The 21,065-nt window shown below is 45.0% G+C and overlaps 1 protein-coding gene across 1 annotated transcript in view; it reads left to right on the plus strand.

Annotated features, from left to right (window-relative positions):
* Positions 1-7,261: 7,261 nt before the first annotated feature.
* The window catches only part of EIF2AK2 (eukaryotic translation initiation factor 2 alpha kinase 2), a gene marked incomplete at its 5' end in the record, with an annotated part of 39,896 nt that continues 26,092 nt past the window's right edge, over positions 7,262-21,065 (plus strand). The window contains 4 exon segments of the mRNA NM_001082213.1: positions 7,262-7,334; positions 13,707-13,844; positions 14,193-14,313; positions 16,089-16,237. Of these exon segments, the coding sequence (NP_001075682.1) occupies positions 13,726-13,844; positions 14,193-14,313; positions 16,089-16,237 (389 nt within the window).

Below are 21,065 nucleotides of genomic sequence, written 5' to 3' on the forward strand. Positions count from 1 at the left end.
ATCAGTGACCAACAGCAAAGAAGAAACAGACGGCAAGAGAAAGTGAGCAGCAGAGACACCATTGAGCTGCTCCTCAGGACTTGTCAGTAATAAAGAACCTTGCCTTTTAATGCCCAAGCCTGCATGCTTGGTGCAAGAGTCAACAAAACAACCAGTGGAATAAAATAAAGCCACCAAGCCAACTCATGCCTCTAGGGGGACTTCATATATGACAGAGGAAGCACTGTATATCACAGGACAAAATTAAACTCTTCAGCATTAGATGCTAAGACATTTGGTTGTGATATAGAGGAAACCAAATCAGATCCTGGGTACATCACTCACATAAATAAGCTTCCAAATGAAATATCTGAATGTTTCAAAAGATTTTATTTATTTATTTATTGTAAAGATTATTTATTTATTTATTTGAAAGAGTGACACAGAGAGAGAAGAGGCGGAGAGAGTCTTCCATCTGTTGGTTCACTCCTTAATTGGCTGCAACGGCTAGGAGCCAGGAGCTTTTTCAGGTCTCCCATGTGGGTGCAGGGGCTCAAGGACTTAGACCACTTTCTACTGCTTTCCCAAGCCATAGCAGAGAGCTGGATTGGAAGAGGAGCAGCTGGGACTCTAACCGGCGCCCTTATGGGATGCTAGCACTTCAGGCAGCGGCCCTACCCGTTATACCACAGTGTCGACCTTGAACGACTTTAAATCCTTAAGTATTTATTTATAATCAAATATGAAATAATAGTTATGACCACAGGGTAGAATTGCTTAAACAAGAAACAATAAGCATAATCAAAAAGGAAACAATTTATGTTTTGGCTGAAATTTAAAACCTCTGTAAAACAGGCATATTTAAGAAAATGAATCCCTCCAAAAACTAAAGAGGCACAACAAATTAGGAGACAATATTTGTTAAATAAAAGGCTAATACCTGGAGTATATAAAGAAGAATTAAAATCAGGGACTGGCACTGTGGTATAGTAAGCTCAGACTCAGCCTGTGATGCCAGCATCCCAAATGGGTACCTGTTCCTGTCCCAGATGTTCCTCTTCCAATCCAGTTCTCTGTTAATGCACCTAGGAAAGTAGTAGAAGATGGCCCAGTGCTTGGGCCCCTGCACCCATATGGGAGACCCAGAGGAAGCTTCTGGCTCCTGACTTTGGGTTGGCCCAGCTCGGGCTATTATAGCCATTTGGGGAGTGAACCAGTGAATGGAAGATCTCTCTTTCTCTCCCTCTCTCTGTTTGTAACTCTGCCTCTCAAATAAATAAATAAATCTTTTTTAAAAAAAAACAATAGATGTAGGGCCAGCACTCTAGCATAGTGGATTAAGCTACTGCCTACAGCACTGGCATCTCATATGGGCACCGTTTCAAGACCCAGGTGCTCCATTTCCAATCCAGCTCCCTACTAATGCACCTGGGAAAGCAATAGAAGATGGCCCAATTGTTTGGGTCCCTGCATCTGTGTGAGAGATGGGAAGAAGCTCCGGGTTCCTGGCTTTGGATCACCCCAGCTCCAGCCATTGCAGCCATCTGGGGGTGGGGGGGTGTGAACCAGCGAATGGAAGACATATCTCTCTCTCTCTCTCTCTCCCCCCTTCTCTCTGTAACTCAGCCTCTCAAGTAAATCTTTTTTTTTTTTTTAAGTCACACTGAATGCTAGGATTTTGGGAGCAGGGCAGGGTCATGGAGAAAGAGGAGCTGCACAGAGACAGCCTCAGGGGTCTGCAGAGGGGATCCTGTCATTCTAACTGAGCACACAGATGTGCAAGCATGGAATAAAACTCCACAAGGACAGTGTAAATCTCTATGAAGGCCAAAAAAGGACCACTGGGACGCAGAAAACCAACACGTTCTCCTAGATCTCATTCAGATGTGGGCCTAGAGTGTGTTCCACCAGCCGGCCTGGAGAGACCTTAACACCCACTGCACTGGATAGATTCCTCGGAAGTGTCAGATTTTAGTAGTGGAGCTAAGGTGGCACTCGTGTAAGTTAGCCCTGGGCTTGTCATAACCAAGACAAAAGCTAAGCCTTGAAAGGATTGAAGTAATAAAGTAACTTCACTGTTTGTCCCCTTAAGGCAGAAATGTGGTGTAGCGGGTTCAGCTGCCCTTTGGGTTGCCTCCATCACATTGCTATCAGAGTGTCTGTCTACCCCATACTTCTGATCCAGCTTGTGGCTACTGTGCCTGGAAGGCAGCAGGAGATGGCCCACGTACCTGGGTTCCTGTCTCCCATGTGGGAGAACAGGACAGAGCTCCTGGCTTCAGCCTAGCCTAACTCTAGCTGTTGTGGGCATTTGGGGAGTGAATCAGCAGGTGGAAAATGTAGTGTGTGTGTATGCATGTGTATCACTCTGCCCTTCAAATAAATAATCTTTAGAAAAAGGAGGAAAAAAGAAAAATACCAGGAAAAACTCAACACTTAAAAATGCAATTGAAGGCCAGTGCTGCGCCTCAATAGGCTAATCCTCCGCCTGCGGCACTGGCACACCGGGTTCTAGTCCCGGTCGGGGCGCCAGATTCTGTCCTGGTTGCTCCTCTTCCAGGCCAGCTCTCTGCTGTGGCCTGGGAGTGCAGTGGAGGATGGTCTAGGTCCTTGGGCCCTGCACCCCATGGGAGACCAGGAGAAGCACCTGGCTCCTGCCTTCAGATCTGCACGGTGCGCCGGCCGCAGTGCTCCAGCCGCAGTGGCCACTGAAGGGTGAACCAACAGCAAAGGAAGACCTTTCTCTCTGTCTCTCTCTCTCTCACTGTCCACTCTGCCTGTCAAAAATAAATAAATAAAATTTTTTAAAAATGCAATTGAACAAAATGAAGCCCTCAGAATTATGTCTACGAACCAATAAAGATTTTTCAGGAAAAAAAATATGACTTCTATCCAGCAGTAAAGTGATGAATCATGAGAAAAGAAATGGAGACTTTAAAGTTGAAAAGCACAATATGTGAAATGAAAAATACACTGAATAAATGAGCAGTAGACTAGACAGTGAAGAAGAAAAGAATGGGGAACTTGAAGACATCTATAGAAAAACATCCTAAATGAATACAAAGAAAAAGACTACAAAAATACAGAGCTTCAGTTGCTTTTGAGACAATATCAAGCAAATGCACATGTAATTGTAGTCTCAGAAAAAGGAAAGGAGTAAAATTTTAAAAAAAGACATAATAACTGAAAAGTTTCTTTTTTAAAAAAAATTTATTTATTTTATTTGAAAGTCAGAGTTGCACAGAGAGAAGGAGAGATAGAGAGAGGTCTTCCATCCACTGGTTCACTCTCCAATTCGTTGCAACAGTGCAGACCAGGAGCCAGGAGCTTCTTCCAGGTCTCCCATGTGGGTGCAGGGGCTCAAGAACTTGGGCCATCTTCCACTGCTCTCCATCTCTCAATCTTTTTTTAAAGATTTATTTTATTTGAAAGACAGAGTTACACAGAGAGGAGAGGCAGAGAGAGAGAGAGAGAGAGAGAGGTCTTCCATCCACTGGTTCACTCCCCAGATGGCTGCAATGGCCAGAGCTGCGCTGATCCGAAGCCAGGAGCCAGGAGCTTCTTCCGGGTCTCCCACGTGGATGCAGGGGCCCAAGGACTTGGGCCATCTTCTACTGCTTTCCCAGGCCACAGCAGAGAGCTGGATCAGAAGTAGAGCAACCAGGTCTTGAACCAGTGCCCATATGGGATGCCGGCACTGAAGATGGTGGCTTTATCCACTACGCCATAGCGCCCTACTCTGCTTTCAATCCAGCTCCCTGCTACTGTGCCTGGGAAGCAGCAGAAGATGGCTCAAGTACTCACACGGGAGACCCAGATGGAAATCCTGGCTCCTGGCTTTGGGCTAGCTGAGCCCTAGCTGTTGTAGCCATTTGAAGAATAAACCACCAAATGGAAAATCTTTCTCTATGTCTCTCACTGTCACTCTTTCAAATAAATGAGTAAATCTTTTTTTTAAAGATGTATTTATTTACTTGAGAGGCAGAGTGATAGACAGAAAGAGAGGTCTTCCATCCACTGTTTCACTCCCCAGACAGCCACAACTGCTGGAGCTGAGCCAATCCAGAGCCAGGAGCCAGGGGCTTCCTCTGGGTCTCCCACATTGGCGCAGGGGCCCAAGGACTTGGGTCATTTTCCACTGCTTTCCCAGGCCCTAGCAGAGGGCTGGATTGGAAGCAGAGCGGCCAGGACATGAACCAGTGCTCACAGAGGATGGGAGCATGGCAGGCAGAGGCTTAGACTACTATGCCACAGCGCTGACCCCCACCCTTCCACTCTGCTCATTCAAGTGGCCCACCCACATCACATCCTCTGGACCTCCTGATCACCAATCCTCCAATCTCATGCTTTTGCAATCTGGAAACATCCAGCAAAAATGTTAGCCCCTGGCTCTGTACAGGCCAATGAAGCAGGGGCATCTGGCTCTTTGTGGGAGCCACGGTTGGGGGAGTAAATAGTTTGCACACTGTAAATCTACTCCAGTATCTCAGCTTTCCTAAGTATTTTTGATTCCTTCAGCTGCACTACTTGACATTCCAACTCCATTTAAATGGGGGCCACCGTTACCCCAGATCGTGGGAAAGCAACTGAGCAGACGGGGAGAGCCCCTGGTAGCTGCTGGAGCTAGCACAAGTCTCTCTTCATGCCCTCTTTAGAATCACGTCCATGCACATTTCCTGGGTTTTTCATGATGCAAAGTAGTGAAGTCTTGCAAGCCTATGGTTGTGTGAATGAGCTCCCTTTGAGCAGATCTTGTCCCTGTCCCCTTGGGGCAGGTGGCATCTGATTCCAATTATAGGTGTGAAGGCATGAGGTAGGAATGGACTTTTAGCAAATCAGTACCTCCTTGCCAGGTGACTGCTCAGGTTCTTCAACCTAATCCGACAATCAGACGATGGTGGGAAGTGTGTGGAAATTCAGCAGAATTTGGGAGGGCAGTGGTACTCGCACTCATTCGAATCTACCCCAAATCCCAGACTTTGGTTGTTTTTTTTTTTTTTTTTTAATTATTTATTTGAGAGGTAGAGTTACAGACAGTGAGAGGGAGAGACAGAGAGAGAGGTCTTCCTTCCATTGGTTCACTCCCCAGATGGCCACAATGGCTGGATCTGCGCCTATCCGAAGCCAGGAGCCAGGTGCTTCCTCCTGGTCTCCCGTGCGGGTGCAGGGCCCAAGCACTTGGGCCATCCTCCACTGCACTCCCGGGCCACAGCAGAGAGCTGGACTGGAAGGGGAGCAACAAGGACTGGAACCGGTGCCCATATGGGATGCTGGTGCCGCAGGTGGAGGATTAACCTACAGCGCCACAGTGCCGGCCCCAGCTTTGGTTCTTCACCAGTCCATGCCCTTCCTGTTCACAGAGGGGACATAGGGACACTGCAAATGAATTGCATATTGTAATTCTGCTTTCTGCAGCATCAGACCCTGCTCCTGCTTTTTGCAACCTGAGCCCTGAGGCCACATGAAGCAAGAGGTCCTGTGACCGTGCTTTAGTTGGTCACTTTTCTCAAATTGGCTTGGGCAGTTCAGGGACAAGTCAAAAAGCTTGTTCCTGTTACTGCCACTGTTGCTGCCACAGCCACTCCACACCCACGGAGCTGAAAAGTGGCCTCCTGGAAACATCTACCACTGACAGTCTTTTTGCATCCGGAAATGCCAGAGAAGATGGCTCTGTCTCCCATCCACCATCTAACCCTCCCACCAGTGTGTCATGTTCGGGGAACTTAAACCACGCCAAAGAAAAGTGTAGATGTTAGTTGTTGATACGCTGCAACACAGGGGGAATGCAGAAGTGGGGGGAGGGGCGGCCGCTTAGGGTACAGTATTTAATGTATATTTGAAGTCTACCTTAGCACCACCTTCCTCCCTCCCCCTTGGTGAGATGCTGAGATTCTTGAATCCTGGTTCTAAATTTGCTTCCCCACTCTCCTAACTTCCTCAGTTTTCTCATCTGTTGAATGGGGATAGTGATGGCATCTACATCGCGGTAGCATGAAGACTGTGCATTGAACGGTGTACAACACAAGCTAAGTGCCCAACACTCTTCAGTCGAGTGCCCCTTAGCCAGTGTGACCCTCGGAGAGTGTCACAGGCGAGTGGCAGGTTGTTTTTTTTTTTTTTTTTTAAGATTTTATTTATTTATTTGAGAGGCAAAGCTAGAGAGTGAGAGACAGAAAGAAAAGTCCTCCATCCACTGGTTCACTCCCCAAATGGCTGCAATGGCTGGAGCTGGGCCATAGGAAGACAGGAGCCAGGAACTTCCTCCAGGTCTCCCAAAGCACCTGGGTCATCTTCTGCTTTTCCTGGCCACAGTAGAGAACTGGATGGAAGAGCAGCAACTGGGACACAAACCCTTGTCCCCATGGGATGCGGTTCTTGCAGGCCAAGACTCAGCCTACTAGCCACAGCGCCAGCCAGCTGTTCTTAGACACGGTGGACTACTGGGACCGGCTTTTGATAGCACACTTCATGAGGCCTTTGAGGGAGCACGCCCTAACCCCCAGACCTGCTGGGCTGGGCGGTGCTGGCAAGTGTCCATCAATGAATGGATGGGGAAGCACGGATCGAAGGGCCACAAGGACCCCAGCCCCAGCCAGGCCCAGCTTTGACAGGGCCGGGGGCCTGAGTAGTTAGTTTATAAGCCTTGGTTTGGATTGAATCTGCTTCTGCCTCCTGCGGGTGGCAGGACCCTAGGCAAGTTAGTTTACTCGGTTTCAACCCCACAGTGCAAATCTGCTTTGAATAAGAAATGAAATCTTTGGTCCCGCCCCCTTGCTAAGTCCAGGGAGCGCTCGGCAAGTGCGGGAGACCTCTTCCTCCCTTCCCGAGGACTCTTCCCCGCAGCGGGTCAGGCGCCGCCCCAAAGAGCCCGGCAGTGGCCGGGGAGTGCGGGGTCGGCCGCCTGGGTCCTCAGGGCCCAGGCGGTGGGAGGTGCCAATTTTCCGGGATCCTGGAGCGGGAGTGGGCTTGGGCGAAAGGGGCTGGCGGTGGTAGGAAGAGGCGGAGTTCGTGGAGAAAACGAAACCAAGGGTGAACTGCAGAGACTGGGCCGGACTACGGCCGACTGCGGCGGCGCGGGGCGTACCGGCTGCACGGCGGGCTCCCTGCTCCGGGCTCCGGGCTCCGGGCTCCAGGCTCCGGGCTCCAGGCAGGCTCCTGGGAGCTGCAGGTGCAGCGCTAGGGGGGCAATCGCCAGCGTTCGGGGGAGAGCCCAGCCCGCGCCTCCGACCTCGGACTTGGGCGCGGTCCAGAAGCCCCAGGCGGCCTGTCAGGTTCAGCAGCCCACCTGAAGGGGAAAGGCTCGCGGGGCGCTGTCTGAGCTGAGAACCATTTCCGGCGAAGAGTATTGAATCCAGGCAAGTAACAAGTACCTGACAGGCAGTGACTTGGGGGGCGAGGGTCTCAGTGGACTACGGACAGGCCCCATGACTTGACTGGCGGGTGGGAAACAGGGAGGCCTGAATTTATCTCCAGATAGGCGAGATGATCCCTGGCTAGCAATGTCCTACCTGAAGAGTTAGAGCCTTCTAGGCGCGGCCTCGGTCCCCGCACCATCCAGTCCACCTCTTCACACCACCGCAGCCAGCGGTGTCCCTCTAAGTCAGCACCGCCCTCCCAGCTTCCCAGGCCCGCCACCGGCCAGGCCCCTAGCGCCCTCTCCTCGGGCCGCACTGGCCTCCCAACCTCCAGCCTCTGGACCTTTGCACGGCGTCTTTGCCCTTCCTGGAAAGCTGTTCCGCTACACTTGCGCGGGCGATTCGCTGATTTATCTTACACTTCTTCCAATGCCAGCTTCTTGGAGCAGCCTTCTCTGGACGCGGTGCCTAGAAAAGGAATCCCACTCTGCCCTGCTGTCCCCCTTACTTTGGGACTCTGAGTGGGTTTGTCCGTGTTCCTCCGCTTCTGAGTTCACAAGAGCAGGCTTTTGTTCACTGGTAGAACCCCAGCCCCCAGAACTTAAGTGCTTATTGAATATTTGTTAAATACATGATAATTCATAAATTCTCTTATTTGAACCTGAAGATCCCAAACACTAAACTAGTAGTTTAAACTACTGAACAAGTATGGGGGAGGGGAGGTTGGCCTGAAGTCACAGCTGAAGTCACTTCTACTCTGGGAGAAGATGGACAGAAAACATTTGGGTGTGATTGTGGTGGAGATTTATTTTAGGTGAACGAGTAAGGTATAGAACCTGTTGCCCACAGAGCTTATTGATGAGTTTAAAACGGGGTGCGGGGAGAGGCTGGTGCTGTGGCTTAGTGGGTAAAGCCGCCGCCTGCCATGCCACATCCCATATGAGCATTGGTTTGAATCCCAACTGCTCCTCTTCCAATCCAGCTCCCTGCTAGTGCGCCTGGGAAAGCAGCATGTACCCTCATGGGAGACCCAGACGTGACTCCTTGGCTTCAGCCTGGCCCAGCCCTGGCTGTTGCATTCATATGGGGAGTGAACCAGCAGATGGAAGATCTCTCTCTTTCTGTAACTCTTTCAAATAAATAAATAAAGTCTTAAAACAAACAAACAAGCAGCCAGGGCTGTGATGAGGTTTGGGCGAGGTGGATTGGCAGGCCCGTGGAGAGGTCCTGCTGCCCCTCCGGCTTCAAGACCGGGAATCCTGATCGGTGTAGGGACTTCCTAGTACATGGAGGATACAGAGGCTGTATTCCTGGTGTAGAAAAAGCCGTGGGTTTGGGGACCTGGAGATGCTCTAGTTACCCATTCACTCAGATTTGGCCTCTTCTTTCTTGTGGTTCATGGTCTGTTTTACAGTTGTAACAAAGGGAACCGGGGCTGTGAAAGAGTGTGAAAAGGGGTCTCAGATTTTGAGCTAAGATCTGTAAGAAGTAGGAGTTAAGCAGGCAAAGGCACGGAGCCTGGCAGGAGGAAGAGGGTTAGATGGAGGCAGCTGGGAGTTCAGGAAAGAGGTGATGGAGACATACCTGGAGGTGATGCTCAGGGAAGTGAGAGGAGAGGAGAGGAGGTCTGAGGGCTGGGTCATTTACATGACAGGAGGACATTTACAAGACAGGAAGGTGATGAGGAGACAGAGAAGGAAGGTGGGTGTCCAAGAAGTCCAGGCTAAGAAAGGCAGCAGGAGCCAAAGGCAGAGGAGTAACGGTGTGAAATGCCAGGGAAAGGCCGAGTGGGCCACGTCTGAACACTCACGGCTGGATTTCTCAACTGGGAAGCTGTTGGTAACCGTGACAAGGATAGCTGTGGTGGCTGCGTGATTGGACTGATGCTTGAAAAATACAATGTGGCTACTATTTTTTTTTTAAAGGAGGGGATAACAAATGTTGGTGAGGATGTGGAGAAATTGGAACCCTTGTACTTTGTTGGAAAGAATGTAAAATGGTGTGCCACTGTGGAAAACAAGTCGGTGGTTCCTCAGAAAGTTACACAGAAATACCACGATTCATCCTCTTCTAGATATTTACCCAAAAGATTTGCAAGTAGGGACTCAAGTAGATGTTTATTCACTGGTGTTGATAGCACCATTAGACACGTGCACATTTGTCAAAGGGTTAGAATAACCTGTGTCCATCAGCAGATGAATGGATAAATAAAATGTGGTATACACATACAATGGGGTATTATTCAGCCTTTTAAAGGGAGGAAATTCTGACCCGTTACTACATAGATGAACCTTGAAGACACTACGCTAGGAGAACTAGCTAGATATAAAAGGACAAATACTGACTGCTTCCAGTTATATAAGGTGCCTAGAATAGGCATAAAGACAGGCGGTAGACTAGAAGTTAGCAGGGGCTGAGGTGGGGTGGAGGGAGGAAGGGGAATTATTGTTTGATGGGTACAGACTTTCTGTTTGGGATGATGGAAGTGATCAGGAAGTGGAAGCTGGTAATCACTTCAAAACACTATGGTTGTACATAATGTCAGTGAATTGGACACTGAAAATCATTCAAGGAGGATAAATTTCATGTATATTTATGTAAATAAAACCATAGTAAAAAAACAAAGCTTATGATGGCTGCAAGGTAGAGAAGGAATGGAGGTGGCTGTCGGAACTGGTTGTGAGGTTCATGCGGTGATAGCCCAGGAGGGAGATGGTGATGGCTGGACATCTGGAGAAGTAGGCTTTTGTAGACAGAATGGAGTTAGGGACTAGAAGAAGGTAGGAAGAAGAAACCTGTTTCCCAGATTCAGACTTGCATGGATGGTGGAGCCATTTTCTGAGGAAAGAGACTTCAGACCAGCTTGGGGCAACATCATAAAGGCAGTTTGGGGATATCTTGAGTTTAAAATTCATTCAAAATGCTCAAGTGGAGATGTTGGATAGAGAGATCAGAAGTTCCCAGACAGGTTCCTAGAGGATATGTACATTTTAGAGTTAATGGCAAATAGATGATCATTGATGCCATGAACATGAAAGAAATTACCTCAATGAGAATGTCTAGAATGAAGAGAATAGGGTCTTTGGACTATGCTGGTATTTTTTTTTTAAGATTTGTTTATTTATTTGAAAGGCAGAGTTACAGAGAGGCAGAGCAGAAAGAGAGAAGTCTTCCATCCACTGGTTCATTCCCCCAGTGGCCGCAATGGCTGGAGCTGAGCTGATACAAAGCCAGGAGCCTGGAGCTTCTTCCGGGTCTCCCACATGGGTGCAGGGGCAGCTACTGCTTTCCCAGGTACATTAGCAGGGAGCTGGATTGGAAGTGGAGCAGCCGGGACTTGAAACACTGCCCATATGGGATGCCAGCACTGCAGGTGGCGGCTTTACCTGCTATGACACAGCACCAGTCCCCATGACAGTATTTAGAGCCTGCAAGGATTAAGGTGTGTTAGAAAGAATGACCATGGAAGAAGGAACATCAAAAGAGCTTTGCAACAAAAAATAAGAAGTTCACTGGATCTGTTTTCTGTTTCTATGGATTTAATTGTTCTGAATGTTTTCATATAAATGGAATCAAACAATATACCTTTGGTATCTTTTTATTTTCACTTAGCATGTTTTTGAAGTCCATCCCACATTTTTTTTTCCACTTTTCTTTTTTTAAAGAACATTCTTCTTTCTTTCTTTTCTTTTTGTAAAACATTCTCTTATTTATTTGAAAGAGTTACAGAGGGAGTGGGGAGACTAGGAGAGATCTTCCATATGCTGATTCACTCCCCAGATGGCTGCAACAGCCAGGGCTGGGCCAGGCTGAAGCCAGAAACCAGGATCCAGGAGCTTGTTTGTCTCCCACAGGGGTACAGGAGCCCGAGCACTTGGGCCATCTTCTGCTTCTTTTCCCAGGCCATTAGCAGGGAACTGGATCAGAAGTGGAGCAGCAGGACTTGAACTGGCGCCCATATGGGATGCTGGCACTGCAGGCAGCAACTTGACCTTCTACAACACAATGCCAGCCCCCTTTCTTCACTTTTCTTCAGCTGATGGACACTTGGCTTATTTCCATTTTTGGCTCTTGTGAACAGTGCTGCCACAAACATTTCTATATAAGCATTTTCATGAAAACCTGTTTTTCAATTCTTTGAAATTCCTAGAAGTAGAATTGTTGGGTGATTGGGTGGTTCTAAGTTTCATTGTTGAGGACCTCCCTCAAGCTGTTTTCCATCTCAGCTGTACCACTCTACATTTCCATTAGCAATGTCTCCAGGCTCCACATCTTCACCAACACTTTCATTGTCTCCTTCTCCTCTTCCTCCTCTTCCTCTTCCACCTCCTCCTCTTCCTTCTTCATCCTACTAGGTGTGAAGTAGTAGCTAGGTGCATTTCTTAAAGATTATTTATTTATTTGAAAAGCAGCGTAGCAGAGAGTGAGAGGGAGAGACACAGAAAGAGCAATCTTCCATCTGCTGGTTCACTTTCCAAATGGCCACAACAGCCAGGACTGGGCCACGCTGAAGCCAGGAGCCAGGAACTCCTTTCAGGTGTTCCAAGTGGGTATCAGAGACTCAAGTACTAGGGTCATCTTCCACTGCCTTCCCAGGTGCATTAGCAGGGAGCTGGAGCAGAAGCAGAGCAAATGGGACTCAGTCACTCAGTCACTCAGATATGGGATGTTGACATAGGCTTAACCCATTGTGCCACAACATGGGCCCCTAATTGTAGTGTTGATGAATGATGCCGAGTATCTTTACATGTACTTATTGGTCGTTGTGTCTTCTTTGAAGAAGTGTCTGTTCATGTCCTTTGCCTGTTTTTTTTAATTGGGCAGTTTGACTTCTGTTGTTGTGTTATAAGAGTTTTTATTTTTTTAAGATTTATTTTATTTATTTGAAAGAGCTAAACAGAGAGAGAAAGAGAGGCAGAGAGAGGGGGGGGGTATTCCATTTGCTGGTTCACTCCCCAGTTCTCAATTGACTGCAATGGCTGGAGCTGCACTGATCCGAGCCAGGAACCAGGAGCTTTCTCTGGGTCTTCTCATGTGGATGCAGGGGCCCAAGGACTCGAGCCATTCTCTACGACTTTCCCAGGCCATAGCAGAGAGCTGTATCAGAAATGGAGCAGCTGGGACTTGAACCAGCACCCATATGGGATACTGGCACTGCAGGCAGTGGCTTTACCCACTATGCCACAGCACTGGCCTCAAGAGCTTTTAGAATGTATTCTATATACCAAACCTTTATCATATGTATGATTTACATATATTCTGCCCTATAAATTGTCTTTTCATTTTCTTCATATTGTATTTTCATATACACAAAAGTTTGGGATTCTGATGAAGCCATTTTTTTCTGTTTTCTTTGTTGTTTTTGATTTTGCTGTTATAGCTAAGATTCTACTAACAAATCTAATGGCATGAAGATTCATCCTTATGTTTCCTTATAAGTATTTTATAGTTTTGACTCTTTACATATAGATCCTATTTCTTTTAAATTTTGTTTTTCACTGTTAACATCTTGATCCATTGAGAACTGTAAACTAAGATCTTCCTTCACCCACAGTTAAATTATCCTAAAATTGATTTTGGCACATTTCAAAGGGACAATTTTCTAAATTTTATTTATTTATTTATTTCCATATAGCAAAGTCTTCCATTATTTCATAAACTTCACTTATTATACCTGTGCTTAATCTTATTCTTCTCAACCTAACAAAGTCTAATTCTACTCCTCACAGCCTTTTTAACTTTTCAAGCAGATGGACAAATTTGCACTCCACACTCAGTGGAGTTGAAGAGCAGAGTTACAGAGGACTCCCATCTTTTTCTGGTTAGTTGGGTTTTTAAAAAGCTCTGGGAAAATTCACTTGGTTGTGCAGCCCACAGGAGAAAAAGATAGAGTTTTTGTTGTTGTTTTGTTTTGTTTTTCTTTTTTTCACTTGAGAGGTAGAGTTACAGAGAGAGGGAGAAATCTTCCATACACTGGTTCACTCTCCAAATGCCCACAACAGCCAGACCTGGGCTGATCCTGAGCCAGGAGCTTCTTCTGGGTCTCCCACACAGGTGCAGGGGCCCAAGCACTTGGGCCATCCTCTGCTGCTTTCCCAGGCCATAGCAGAGCTGGATTGGAAACGGAGCAGCTGGGATAAAAACAGGCGCCCATGTGTGGTGCCGGCCCCACAGGTGGAGATTTCGCACACTACACCACAGTGCAAGCTCCAAAGAAAGGTTTTGAAAGAAGGTTTTCCCTGAATTTGTATGGGGCTAAGATGAGTTTTATCAAAGAGAGTCTTCCTACCCCTGTTTGTGTCATAAGCTTTATTGGAAGATCAGATTAAATACGTTCCGTGAATGTCGCTCATTTGAACATGTCTTTTGTAGTAGGTCACTGGAGGAAGAAATGGCCAATGATCTTTCACCAGGTTTCTTCATAGAAGAACTTAACAAATACCGTCAGAAACACAACATACTACTTAAGTATCATGAACTGCCCCAGTCGGGGCCCCCGCATGATGTGACGTAAGTTGCTGTAAAAATGGGTATGTCCCTATAAATGTCCACTTGGGGAATGGCAGCTCTGGCATAACTTTGAGGTCAATGCTTTAGCTCTAGAGCAAACTTTCCAGAGAGTTCCATAAGAGTCCCCGTGGCATAAAGTGGAAACCTCAGATGACTCCAGAGGGAAACAAGGATATAAGCTTTTTCATGCTTCAAGAAGATATGCTGTTGGGGTGGCTGCTGAAATTCTACATAGTATGTAGGTTCAAACCCTCATGGTGGTCCTAGGAGGTAGTGGTAATTGGAGCACTCATCCTTAGATAATGCATGAATTGCATAATATTTTTCAAATATTCTCTCTCTAATCAGGTTTACCTTTAAAGTTATAATAAATGAAAGAGAATTTCCAGAAGCTGAAGGTAAATCAAAGAAGGAAGCAAAAAATGCTGCAGCCAAAATAGCTGTTGATATGCTTAATAAAGAAAATAAGGTGAGTTATTGCCTTTTCACTAAAAGGGAACTTTCAGTTTTTTTTTTAATATTTCTATGAGAAAATACAGGTACAGTAAAGACACTCCCAAGTCCCTTTATGTTTTGGAGTTGAGGTCAATCATTTTTCCTTGTCTCCGTTTGTGTAGAATGCTGGACAAGAAGCTGACCTTGGCAATGGTGGGCAAAGCTACCCAGGTGTTATTTTGCCTGTTTAGAGTGTCAGCGGCAGTTTAGTTCTCTGAAGTGGAATAGTGAGCAATGGTCAGTGAGAAACGAACTACAGGCTCCAGGAGGGGAGGTTCCCTCCACCTTATTGAGGAAACCACAATGGAAAAAGAAAAAGGTGGAAGTGATTCTCGGGAGAACGATGTGGAGAACTGAAGTGAATGTGCTTGGTATCTCAGAAGATGAGAACTGGGTAAACAGTATAGGAAAGAACAGTATCAGATGAGATTTCAGCAGAAAGTGCTTATCAAATAAAGACCCGAGTGCAGACTAGAACAAGTTGATATATATTGGAAAATACAGCACTACCCAGAACAGCATTGATCCTTGTGAAAATACTGAGTTCCAAGGATAAAGAATTCTGGCATCTAAGCAGCAGAGAAAAATATGTAAAAAAATTTATGGTGTCCACAGCAACCTTAAAACCTGGAGATATTTGAGCAATGGTTGTAATGGGAGATATGAAGTCATTTACAGAGGATCACTCACAAATTAAAAGTTATGGAAAAATTTAGCTATCAAGAGACAGTTCTGAAAAACGTTAATTAAAAATGTCACTCTTCTGACCAAAACTGAAGAAAAACATTAAGCAAAATCATCTCAAATTATTGATAAATTACAAAACTGAGTTGAGAAGCTAGGGGAAAAATGCAATAGAGTATCTTCCCTCAAAAAAGCAAAAGAAAGAAAATAATAACAGTGGCAGAAATTAATGTAAAAGATACAAAGAAATTCTGAAGAGGATCAATGAAATAAAAGACAACAATAATAAAGTAGAAAAACTTGAGATCAGATTTTGTCAGATTAAAGAAAAAAGTACAGTACTATAGTTTACTTTAGTATCTGTTACCCTGCTTTTTGAGACTTTGCAAGTTAGAAAATATTATATAGCACTTTTCATGGAAAAATAAGAAAATGGACTAGTTTTTGTTTTTCCTTTTGAAACTAAAAGACAAATGGGTGTTTTCTTTCTTATTGCTAAAATTTATTTTTGTGGCTTTTTTCTGATAGAGAAAGGTATATATTTACAATTTTTTCAAGATAATATAATTGGAAAATACGTAATATTTAAGTTACCTTTCATATTGCTCATATAGTTATTTTTAAAGAAGATTTTTTATATATTTATTTTTTTATTTATTTTTATCTATTAATTTATTTGAAAGGGAGAGTTACAGAGAGACAGAGGCAGAGAGAGAGACAGAGGTCTTCCATTTCCTGGTTCATTCCCCAATTGGCTGCAATGGCCAGAGCGGGGCTGATCCAAACCCAGGAGCCAAGAGCTTCCTCTGTGTCTCCCACATGGGTGTAGGGGCCCAAGGGCTTGGGCCATCTTCTGCTTTCCCAGGCCATGGCAGAGAGCTGGATTGGAAGTGGAGCAGCTGGGACTTGAACCCGGTGCCTATATTGGATGCCAGCACTGCAGGCAGTGGCTTTACCCGCTACACCACAGGGCTGGCACCTCATATAGTGATTTTATTAGAAAACTAAAATAAAGGTTAAATCATTGTTGTCATTTATATTAAATAAGATTTTTTTTCTTTGTAGGAAGTTAGTCCTTTATCTCTGGAAACAACGAATACTTCAGAGGGGTCATCCATTGGGAATTACATCGGCCTTATCAATAGGGTTGCTCAGAAGGCAAAACTAACTGTAAATTATGAACCATGTGAACTGTGGGAGCAGGGGCCCAAAAGGTGAGCTGTAGTTTGGTTTCTCCTTTGATTTCCTCATATCTAAGCAATAAAGTAGGCTTATTTTCACGTTTGATTTTCTGAAAGTATTTGTCATTTTTGTACATACTATATGGAAGGTTTTATGTGACTTATAAGCGATTATAACTGGTAAATTGGGGTAATCCATTACAGCAGTTTTCCTTATCTGCGGGTTTGGTTTCTGCAGTTGAGTTACCTGTGCTCAACACCAAGAAGAGGGGAGGAAATTGCAACAATGAGACATATTGAGAGGGACAGATACCATGTTCATAGAGTTTTTTAAAACTTTTATTTAATAAATATAAATTTCCAAAGTACAGTTTATGGATTACAATGGCTTTTTCCCCCCATAACTTCCCTCCCACCCACAACCCTTCCCTCTGCCTCTCCCTCTCCCCTTCCATTCATATTAAGATTCATTTTCAATTATCTTTATATACAGAAGATCAATTTAGTATAAATTAAGTAAAGATTTCAACAGTTTGCACCCACACAGAAACACAAAGCGCAAAATACTGTTTGAGTATTAGTTATACCGTTAATTCACATAGCACAACACATTAAGGACAGAGATCCTACATGAGGAGTAAGTGCACAGTGACTTCTGTTGTTGATTTAGCAAATTGGCACTCTTGTTTATGGCGTCAGTAATCACCCTAGGCTCTAGTCATGAGTTTCCAAGGCTATGGAAGCATTTTGAGTTCGCTGACTCCGATCTTATTTAGACAAGGTCATAGTCAATGTGGAAGTTCTCTCTTCCCTTCAGAGAACGGTACCTCCTTCATGGCCCGTTCTTTCCACTAGGAACTCACTCGCAGAGATCTTTCATTTAGGTGGTTTTTTTGTTGTTGTTGTTGTTGTTTTTTTTTTTTTTTTTTTTTTTTTTTTTTTTTTTGCCAGAGTGTCTTGGCTTTCCATGCCTGAAATACTCTCATGGGCTCTACAGCCAGATCTGAATGCCTTAAGGGCTGATTCTGAGGCCAGAGCGCTGTTTAGGACATCTGCCATTCTATGAGTCTGCTGTGTATCCTGCTTCCCATGTTGGATCGTTCTCACCTTCTTAATTCTATCAGATAGTATTAGCAGACACTAGTCTTGTTTATGTGATCCCTTTGACTCTTAGACCTATCATTATGATCAATTGTGACCTGAAATTGATCACTTGGACTAGTGAGATGGCATTGGTACATGCCACCTTGATGGGATTGAATTGGAATTCCCTGGCACGTTTCTAAATCTACCGTGTGGGGCAAGTCCGATTGAGCATATCCCAAATTGTACATCTCCTCCCTCTCTTATTCCCACTCTTATATTTAACAGAGATCACTTTTCAGTTAAATTTAAACACCTAAGAATAATTGTGTGTTAATTACAGAGTTCAACCAGTAGTATTAAGTAGAACAAAAAAATACTAAAAGGGATAAAGTATTAAGTTGTTCATCAACAGGCAGGACAGGGGCTGATCAAGTCACTGTTTCTCATAGTGTCCATTTCACTTCAACAGGTTTCCTTTTTTGTGCTTGGGTAGTTGTCACAGATCAGGGAGAATATATGATATTTGTCCCTTTGGGACTGGCTTATTTCACTCAGCATGATGTTTTCCAGATTCCTCCAACTTGTTGTAAATGACCAGATTTCATTGTTTTTTTTTTTTTTTACTGCTGTATAGTATTCTATAGAGTAAATGTCCCATAATTTCTTTATCCAGTCTACTATTGATGGGCATTTGGGTTGATTCCAGGTCTTAGCTATTGTGAATTGAGCTGCAATAAACATTAAGGTGCAGACAGCTTTTTTGTTGGCCAATTTAATTTCCTTTGGGTAAATTCCAAGGAGTGGGATGGCTGGATTGAATGGTAGGGTTATATTCAGGTTTCTGAGGAATCTCCAAACTGACTTCCATAGTGGCTTTACCAGTTTGTATTCCCACCAATAGTGGGTTAGTGTCCCTTTTTCCCCACATCCTCGCCAGCATCTGTTGTTGGTAGATTTCTGTATGTGAGCCATTCTAACTGGGGTGAAGTGAAACCTCATTGTAGTTTTGATTTGCATTTCCCTGATGGCTAGTGATCCTGAACATTTTTTCATGTGTCTGTTGGCCATTTGGATTTCCTCTTTTGAAAAATGTCTATTGAGGTCCTTGGCCCATCTCTTAAGTGGGTTGCTTGTTTTGTTGTTGTGGAGTTTCTTGATCTCTTTGTAAATTCTGGTTATTAAACCTTTATCTGGCCGGCGCCATGGCTCAATAGTCTAATCCTCCGCCTTGTGGCGCTGGCACACTGGGTTCTAGTCCTGGTTGGGGCACCGGATTCTGTCCCGGTTGCCCCTCTTCCAGGCCAGCTCTCTGCTGTGGCCAGGGAGTGCAGTGGAGGATGGCCCAAGTCCTTGGCCCTGCACCCCATGGGAGACCAGGAAAAGCACCTGGCTCCTGCCATCGGATGAGCACGGTGCGCCGGCCGCGGTGCGCCAGCCGCGGCAGCCATTGGAGGGTGAACCAACGGCAAAGGAAGACCTTTCTCTCTCTCTCTCTCTCACTGTCCACTCTGCCTGTAAAAAAAAAAAAAAAAAAAAAAAAAAAAAAAAAAAAAAAAACCACCTTTATCTGTTGCATAGTTTACAAATATTTTTTCCCATTCTGTCGGTTGCCTCTTCACTCTCCTGACTGTTTCTTTTGCAGTACAGAAATTTCTCAATTTGAAGCGATCCCAATTGTTAATTTTGTCTTTGACTGCCTGTGCTTCTGGGATCCTTTCCAAGAAGTCTTTGCCAGTACCTATATCTTGCAGGGTTTCTCCAATATTCTCTAATAATTTGATGGTGTCGGGTCGTAGATTTAGATCTTTAATCCATGTTGAGTGGATTTTTGTGTAAGGTGTAAGGTAGGGGTCTTGCTTCATGCTTCTGCATGTGGAAATCCAGTTTTCCCAGCATCATTTGTTGAATAGACTGTCCTTACTCCAGGAATTGATTTTAGATCCTTGATCAAATATAAGTTGGTTGTAGATGTTTGGGTTGATTTCTGGTGTTTCAATTCTGTTCCATTGGTCTATCCATCTGTTTCTGTACCAGTACCATGCTGTTTTGATAACAACTGCCCTGTAGTATGTCCTGAAATCTGGTATTGTGATGCCTCCAGCTTTGTTTTTGTTGTACAAGATTTTCTTTAGCTATTCTGTCGCTCCCTTGCCCACAAAGGAACGACACTGCTTGCAGCTTATCATTCTTCAGTAGACTTTTAATAAGAAAATAACAGCGACAGAGAAAGAATGAAGGGAGGAGAGTGGAAAGAAAAGCCTCCTCCTGCCTCAGCACACAGCTTATATACAAAATCCGGCCAATTGCAAGTGGGCTCAAGTCCATGCACAGAACACTCCAATCCGCTGTCTGTTCACGCAGTGTGCACGCGTCCTTGGGCCAATCAGATGAGGTGTCACGCAGCAGGCAGGCTTACCGCGCGGTCCTCGGCGCCATCTTGTTGTTTACAACATTCTCAACTCCTCTGGAAAGTCCCGACCGTGGGAAAGCATTGCCCTAACTGAAACTAGCAACATCCGCCTTGTGATAAAGACACAGCAACAGCTATCAGACCGACCTTGACGTGGGGGCTCCATGGCTGCGCATCCCATGGAGCCCCACATCTCCCCCTTCTTTATTATTTAAATGGCATGGAAACGTGCCTGTCTTAGGTACCCAATGGCGCGCTACCTGCTTACCTGTCATGGAGGTAATAGGAAGCCTGTCCTACCCTCTATCTTAGGTTGCTAGGAGCGCCCATCAGTGTTTACCCGTCTTTGACTACCGCTCCATCATGCTAACCCATACTTCTTTATTGGGGTGAGATCACAAGGTGGCCAGCATAGCCTGTCGGATTATCAAGTTGGTATTCTGCTGACAGAGTGCTAAGGCTCTGATCCATCTGGCTATGAAGGCAAGGCCCAGTAGTACCATGACAAACAAGCAACCGATAGCGACACTTTCTTTAACTTGAGCCCTGTCTTAGGTAGGTACAGGATGTGGAGTGTCTTATCCGTTTTTGAGTACCATTTTAGCCCAACATTAGGTGAGAGATGAAACATACAGCCAAATATTAATTATTTTTGATTACAAAGGAGGTTTGGTACGAAGTTTTAAGTGATGAATGTCAGTCCATACAGACTGTAGCGAAGTTAGCACAAATTGCAGAACACACGGAAAACATCCCATACAAAGTAGGAAAAGCAGTAACGGTCCAGCCAGCATTAATAACCAATGAATCCATTGAAACCCTCCAAATGTTAGTGGGTTAGTAATAAACATATGTAGCATTTTACTCTTAAGTTTATCAATAACAGACTCTCTATATGGCATTGTTAGTAATGTTAAAACAACATTCCCCTGGTACAGATTTACAACTTATATGATCTTTTAACAGCAAGTAATTGATAGCTGCGCGGTTTAAAAGTACTCCTGAATGAACTAGATTCAATTTTTTAGCTATAGTGGATAGCGCAGTAGTAGTAAGATTGATTGTTTTGGTCACCAAACATGTAAGCCTTTGTAGTCCACGATTATTTCCATAAGCCAATCCAGGAACTCCCACTAGCTGTATAGCCATGGTGAAAGCAGGTCTCCAATTAAGATGACATCATCATCACAGTTCTCAGGTAATGAGCGTCACTGTCGTGCCTTTGGAAATACAGATGTTAGCATCGGGGCCACACGGCCCAATGAGCAGTTGCAAAAAATCATCAGAGATTAACAATGTAAAAGCAAATTGGTTGCATAAAAATACCCATCCCTTAAGAGCCCATGTCCCATACCAGTACTGGAT

Source organism: Oryctolagus cuniculus, chromosome 2, assembly GCF_964237555.1.
Source record: "Oryctolagus cuniculus chromosome 2, mOryCun1.1, whole genome shotgun sequence".
Lineage (NCBI taxonomy): Eukaryota > Metazoa > Chordata > Mammalia > Lagomorpha > Leporidae > Oryctolagus > Oryctolagus cuniculus.